Below are 7,328 nucleotides of genomic sequence, written 5' to 3' on the forward strand. Positions count from 1 at the left end.
CCCCATAACTGCTGTAATCCCCTGCTGGGGCCACCCCAGCATCCCTTGCACACACCCCCCATAACACTTCTAATCCCCTCCTGGGACCCCCATAGCCCACCTGTGAACCACATAACCCTTGTAATCCCCTCCTGGAACTGCTATATTCCCCCAAAACCCTGTAATCCTCTTCCGGGACCCTCATAGCCCCCCTGTGATCCTCATAACCCCTGTATTCCCCTACTGTGGCATCCCCATTTCCCCTCGTGACCCTGACAACTTCGTAATTCCTTCTTGTGACCCCAAATAATCCCCCTGTGACCCTTTGTAACATCTGTAATTCCCTGCTGTAAGCCACCATAGACCCCTACGACTCCTAAACCCCACAGTGCCCTCCTCTGACCTCTCAGGGTCCCCTCTGACACTCCGTAATCCCTCGCCGTAACCCCATGTAAATCCCCTATCCTGGCCCATGACTGGGCCCCCACGGTCCCACCATGCCCTTCCCAGTATGATCTCCATGCAGCAGCGATTACCCACCTTTAGGGAGGAGCAGACACCCATTTCCCCCTGCTGCCCCTTTCCAGCTGCCCACTACTGGCCCCTGAGAAATGGGGGCCCGAAGCCCACCCAGTGGGATGCCCTGGGCCCATCAGTGTCCCCCTCAGCCACCCCAGCACCGCGTGGGCAGAGGCCAGTGGGCTGAGCAAGAGATGGAGATTCAGTGGGGAGCATCCAGCAGCCTCACAAAGAGGGGACACATTGCATCAGGGGGATCTCACAGCATTCCACGCCCCTCCTGGACCCCCCACCAGCTCAAGGATGGACACTGAGCTCGTTGGTCACATTAGAGACATTTACTGCTGGAGGCATCTCCTGTGCCGCCGGAAGCTGCCAGCACCCTCCTGCCAGGCCATGGTGCTGGGTGCTAGCAGCTTGTCCTCCACTCACGTCAGTTTGACAGATGCAAAAACTCCTCGTCCTCTGCAAGCAGGGAGACACGGGGGGTAACAGACAGACCCACAGATGCCCTCCATGCCCTGCAGTCAGATGGCAATAGCTGATGCTTCCCACTTTGTCCCTGCCATCAGTGATGGAGGAAGAGTCTGGACCCTCTGTGCACCCCCATGCTGCCCTGGGGTGTCGCTTCGTGTCCCACCACCCACTGTGGTGGCATTAATGCTCTTTATATTGGTGACAGGGACAATAAAAGGTGCGCTGTGCCCGAAGACACATTACTGAACAGGCTTGCCCAGGGCTGGTGGTGATTGAAGACCCCTGAGCTTGCCCCTCTCTGCAGGAATATTTCCCCTGACACACTTCTGACGACTTGCTTGTCTACCCATCCCAAGGGCTGAGCAGTGCCCACTGTGTATCCCAAGGAGGTTCAACATGGAAACCCCTGCACTGAGTAGAGCTGGAGGGTCTGACAGGTGCTGCGTGGAGGGTACAGCCCTGGAGGGGACTCCAGCTTGGTCCTTATTCAGTGTCAGGGTTCCTACACCCCCCAAAATCTTTCAGCCACTCTTCCCTCACTGGCACGCCCTGCCTGGGGGCTGTCACCTTCACTGCTCCCAGGGGCACCCCAGCCTGCTCAGGGCTGTTCCCCCTCTCATCAAGACCATCCTGAAATTCAGCTGTGGCCTCAGTACACCTGTAGCCTATAGGTACCTTGCTGTGCGATACTGTCTGTAGATTAATGACTATATTTCTCAGGGCATTCGAGTCCCCAGCCCATCCCAGGCTTATCCCAGACCCAGGCCAGCCCTGTCCCAACCCCAGGCAGACCCAGCACACCCAGACCCAGGCCAGAGCAGGACAAGAGATGGTGCAGGCTGCTATCCTGGCTCCTCCAGCCCAGCTCAGTGTGGGCAGGGTGTGGGCAGGGTGCAGGCAGGGTAGAGGTACCTGCCAGCGGAGGAGCCCCGCAGTACTCCTTGCACTCCTTCTCCGAGTAGAACTGGTTCCCATTGCCCTTGCAGCCTCCGTAGCTGAACGTGATGCACTTGCCCTGAGCCGCGTCAAAGGCCCAGCGTGTCACTGGCTTCTGGCAGGGACCCTGGACGATGGGCAGCCTGCAGGCAGCTGTGGGGACAGGGGGCTGCTCTGAGGGCAGGGGTTCAGAGCCCCCCCACCTCCCACATGGATGCTGGACACGTGGGGTTTAAGGCCACGCTCAGATCCCTTCTGATGCCTCAGCAAAGGCACCTCCCGTGCTCTCCATCTGCGGTCCTGTGCCCCTCTGGGGTGTCTCCTGGTTGCCATGCTCACCCTCTGTCCGGCATGCCTGCAAGCACTCCTTTTCCGAGTAGAAGTTGTTGCCGTTGCCCAGACAGCCGCCGTATAGGAAACTTTCACAAGCCATGGAGGAGGAGTTGTAGAAGAAGCGGGAGAGCATCCCACTGCAGGGCCCAGGGTCCCTGCTCAGCCGGCACGAGTCTGTGGACGAGCACAGCATGGGCTGTCACAGGGATGCAGGACAGGAGGACATCTGATGCAGCCCTCCTTCCCTGGGACGTACCTTCCTTATTGCCAACGTAAGGGGGCAGGGGTCCCGCGGCCGAGCCCTCCTCGGGGGGCAGGACTGCTCTCCGTGCCCTCTGTATGGGGAAGGAAGCACAGCGCTGCCGTCAGCCCCTGCCCATGGGACCTGCTGCCTGCCCCATAACTCCCTGCCATGGTGCTGAGCCCCCCCAACCCCCACTGCCCCCAGGACAGGCTATGTTGGGGGCCGCTCTGCTGGGTGCTGCAGCCCGTGCAGGCTCCAACCCTCCTCCCTGCTCAGAGCACATCACCAGTCATGGATCTTGGGTCAACAGGCTGTGGTCCCTCCCCACCTCACCGTCTTCCCAGTCATGCCCTGTGCTGGGGACATGCCTCTGCTCTCGCTGACACAAGGTGGTGTGTTACCAGCTCTCGAGTCAACTGGTCTGTTTCTCCTATGAAAGTCTCATTCCCTCTCGAAAATCCTTCTAAACTCATCCATGTGAGATCAGGAGGTGCTGGGTGACAGTAGCTGAAGTATTAGTGGGGCACTGAACTACCAGCTCATCCCTGGAGGGGGGGTCCACAGCCTGGCTGGGGCACATGCAGGCAGGCAAGGAACAAGGAGACAAACAAGCTCCACATGCGGCAACTTTCACCCCATGAAAAATCAGAGCAGGAAAGGACCATTGCCTGCCACTTGGAAACAAGCCCTGGTGACCACCTGGCCTCCAGGACCCTCACTCTGCAGCCTGTGCCTGCCTGTGCCCCCATCCTCGCAGGCAAAACTCCTCAGTGGAGATGAAGAAGCATCTCCCAGGGCAGTCAGTGGACCCGCTGCCCAAATGACATGTCCTGCCCATGGAGTCTTGTCCCTGGACACCAGGTCTCCAGTAGGTTTGTCTTGGAGGGGATGTCCCCAGCCTTGATCCACCTCAGGAGGTCCTGGCTGGACCACTCACCTGAGGCATGGTTGCAGTCTCCTGGGGGACACATTCGCCTGGCCCAGATGACGGGAGAGAAGATCAGCAGCATGAGAGGGGTGGTGTCCTGACAAACTCATCTCACCTTCGTCCTGCACCATGCGGACACAGGACTCCAGAAAAGGGGATGCCCTCCCACTTTCACTCCAGCATTTTTCCCGTCTTGCTTTTTTCCACTTCCCACCCTACATTCCCCACACTCACCTGTATCATGCTAGCACTTTCTGGCCCCAGGTTGGGCAAGGAGCTCCTCAGGTCCTGGGAGCATCCAGCCATGTGGAGCAGTCATGGGTATCCCTGGGGGTTCTATGCCCTCGTCCCAGCACAGCATTGTGGGGCGCATTGACCTAACAGCCCAGCAAGGACTCCACCGACTGGAAGCTGGTGGAAGCCTGTCTAATATGGGGCATTGTCTCCTTCCCATCCTACCAAAGCCTCTGCTTCTCCTCCCTCCATCCTGACCATCCCCCCTTCCCCCCAATCTTGAACACTGGGAAGGAGCAGCCCCAGTGCACTGGCATACTGGAGGGACAGGCAGTGGGAGAGGCATGTGCCATGTGGTGGGTTACCTCTGTTGGCCAGGACGAAGATGGAGTCTTCAGGGATGCCCATCTCCAGAGCCAGCTGCTGGAAAGCCTCGATGAGGTCGTCCCGCAGCTCCGGGCTCCTCCCTGGGCAAGGAAACAGACTGTGAATAGGGTCGGTGTGGCAGGGGGTCTGCATGCAGCCCCTTAGCCACCCACTGACTGGCAGAGCTCAGGCAGGGCCCGTACCAGCCTCATGGTTCTACTCAACCACTCCGTCATTATTCTTGACCAGCCTTGACCAAGGCCTTGGACAAAGTGGTTTTAACATCTCTCAATGATGAAAGACAGCATCTGCTGCCATTTCAGGGCCTGGGTTTCTTCCAAGCAGATGTTGCCAATTCATCCAACATGACAGGCTGGTTGGGATGTTCAGTGTGTGATGTGGCTCTAAGCTGAGCCATAAGATTCAACTCCGCGGTGCCAAAGATGAGCTGGTCCGAGGCACCACTTCCAAAGCCATGTTGAGGTCCCTCAAGGCCAAGGGACTCTTGGGTGGTGTTTCTGAGCTGCATTGGTCTACCCCAGAGCCTGCTTGCCCACAAGTGCCATAGCCAGACATACCATACAGCTTCAGGGTAGTGCTTGGGCCAAAACTACTTTTCTTCTTCATCAGAATGACAGCGTATTCTTCATAGTTGGTGCGGAGCACGTAGGACTGGATAGACATGTCCCATTCTGGGTGAGACAGAGACACAGGGGACATCATTTTTACCCCTCAGAGAGAAATGGGGCAGTGTAAGACAGCCCCAGAGCTGGCAGCTGAAATCAGGTAGCTAATTGAAGCAGACTGATACAACCCTGACTCCCTTTAGGCTCATCAGCCTCTTCTTCTCTTAGTTAAGGGGATTGGAAAACAAGGGTGGTGCACAGCTGAGATACCACTGACACTCCTGAAATGTCCCTGGTGGGAGCCTGCCCCAGTCTGGGACCTTGGGGACAGGAGGGATCTGCTGGAGCATCTCGTAGACCCATGCCAATGCAGGGACGGTGCTGAAACAGCCCCTTTCCCCCCAACTTCACTCCATGCTTTGGCTGGAAATGACCCAAATTATGGAGTGCCTTGAGCCCTGCTCCCCCAAACCCCTTCCCCAGGTGCCAGCTGTGCCCAGCGCTCGTTTGCTTTGCCCAGCCCCACCGCAGCAGTCAGGGCCAAGCAGGTGGGCTGTGAGCTCAACTTACTGGGGTTATAGTAGGTGTATTTGCCAGAGGTGCCAGTTTTCTGGTATTCTCCAGAGATGTGCGTGCAGTTACCTTGCCTGGAGGGAAAGGAAAGCAGTCAGCTGCTCAGAGCAATTGTTTTTCCTGGTTATTGCATGAAAATCTTGTCTGGGACACTGAGGCCATGACATGAGACCCCCAAAACCTGCCTACCCCAGGCATTGTGTGTTTGAGCCCAATCCAGCTATTCCCCTGAGCTCTGATACCAGCCAGAGCAAGCAACCCTCCTGTCTTGTCCCAGCCCCTGGGAGACACAGCACCCCTGGGTGGGGTGCCTTTGGGGTAGGCTCAAGCGCCCACGTCAGCACCCCATACCGCAGCCTGGTGCTGGCAGTGCTGATCTGGTCGGCGCTGGGACCAGGGCCAAGCACCAGCGTGCCCATGCTGAACTTCTCCTTGTAGTTCTTCATCCATTTGCAGGTTGTGCCGATGGCGATGTCGTACCACTTCCCATACATCTGCGGGGAGAAGAAAGGGACAGCTCTGCCATGAGCCCTCTTCTCCAAGGTAGGACACCTCCTGGTTTTCTGCAGAGCTGAAATATTCGTGACCAAGACAGCAACAGGGCAGCAATGGTGCAGGGTGCTGAGGCCAGAGCTGCTGCAGGATTTGGGAAGCGGATCAGCACCGAGCAGGATTTTCCGGGGTCTCCTGACAACCAGGCAGGGCTGGAGGCATCCCCCCAGACCCAGGCGCATGTGCTCTGCACCCTGTGCAGAGCCTGGCAGGGGACCGGGCTGCCTGGGGGAGATCTCCCAGACACCCTGCATCCCGCACGCAGCCTGTGCACTGGGGCTGCCTGCGGACCCTGCCCACACCTCTTAGGCCGGGCAGATCAACAAACATCTCAGGGGACTCATTTGTCCCAGGCGCTTGGGCTCCACCCGCCCTGCCTGTGTGTTTGCTGGGATGAGACCGTCCTGACGGCTGGTGCTGGCAGGCTGGCACCCCCTGACCAGCACCCAGGGAATGCCACGCTGCCAATGCCTGTCCCGCACAGCCTGATGTGGGCATAGGCAATATCACCTTTCTTTCTTGAGGACAATAAAATAAAGCTTTCCCTCATCCCTTCTGCCCCCAGAGTTAAGGGACTGCAAGCTGCCCTTACCTGCTCAGCCTCAAAATTCTCCTGTACTTGGATATCCTCATCCTGGTCCCCGATGGGGGTCCCCTTGGCCACAGTGAAGAGGAGGAGGGAAAGGAGACCCCAAACCATCATGGCTGGTGGTTTCGGAGTGCCGCTGAGCCTCAGCACACTAGCAGGATCCTGGACTCTGCGCTGTCCTCACTGCGCAGCAGCGTGACCTTCAGACCGTGGCCAGCAGCTGGTCAGCCCTGCTGGGGGACCTGCGGGGGGGTGTGGGGCAGCTGGTGGCCCTGCATGGCCTGGCCATGTGGCCCTGGCAGCCATAGGATTTGCAGAGAGGTGGCACAAGGCGCAGGAAGGGAGACGAGCATCGTCCTGCGGTGCCAGTCTGAGCTCCTCACCCTCGCCTGTTCCTACACCCTGCTTGGCCCAGACATGGGACGAGGACCCATCTCCTTTATTCTGTCTTGGGCTTCATATTCCTGCCCTGGTGTCCTGCAAAAAGCCCTCACAGTGCCCCCACTCGTGGTGGGCCGGCCTGACCCTGCAGCGAGGAGAGGACCGAGGGGTCCCCAGCACTCACCCCAGGCTGCCTAATCCCGGCCAATATCCGTAGGGAGCAGAGCCCAGGCTGCCTGCTCCCGTTGTGGACCCCCTTCCCCAGGGGTCCCAAGCCAGTGGCCAATGCCCAACTGGGTGTCACCCACCCCATGGCCAAGGGTCCTCGGGCCAGGCAGGCACAGGAGGTGTGGGACGCGCTGTCCCTCCCCACCGCTGTTTGCCCTCACAGGATGATTAACCGAAACCAAACAGTGCGAGGGAGACGGCAAACAGAGCAAAGGGCAGGAGCCCCTCTCGCCTCAGGCCCCAGCCCAGGGTTTGCAGAGAAGGGGCAGAGCCAGAGGTGCGCTGGCAGGAGCCGGATGGACTTTCGCCCCCCGCTCCCTCGTTGGTCACCGATGGGCCCTTCGGGTGGGAGCGACGCTGGAT

General features: G+C 58.9%; 1 protein-coding gene across 1 annotated transcript; it reads right to left on the reverse strand.

The window, feature by feature from the left end:
• Window positions 1-931: 931 nt before the first annotated feature.
• AMBP (alpha-1-microglobulin/bikunin precursor) lies at window positions 932-6,528 on the reverse strand. The gene is made up of 10 exons (XM_010157727.1): window positions 6,360-6,528; window positions 5,567-5,709; window positions 5,213-5,289; window positions 4,595-4,708; window positions 4,016-4,117; window positions 3,426-3,463; window positions 2,501-2,579; window positions 2,251-2,418; window positions 1,888-2,064; window positions 932-963 (listed from the first exon to the last, which is right to left on the reverse strand). Exons 1-10 carry the CDS (start codon window positions 6,468-6,470, stop codon window positions 932-934), a joined length of 1,041 nt encoding a protein of 346 aa, XP_010156029.1. The 5' UTR covers window positions 6,471-6,528.
• Window positions 6,529-7,328: the final 800 nt, after the last annotated feature.

This window comes from Eurypyga helias, unplaced genomic scaffold (genome assembly GCF_000690775.1).
Source record: "Eurypyga helias isolate BGI_N326 unplaced genomic scaffold, ASM69077v1 Scaffold43388, whole genome shotgun sequence".
Taxonomy (NCBI): Eukaryota; Metazoa; Chordata; class Aves; order Eurypygiformes; family Eurypygidae; genus Eurypyga; species Eurypyga helias.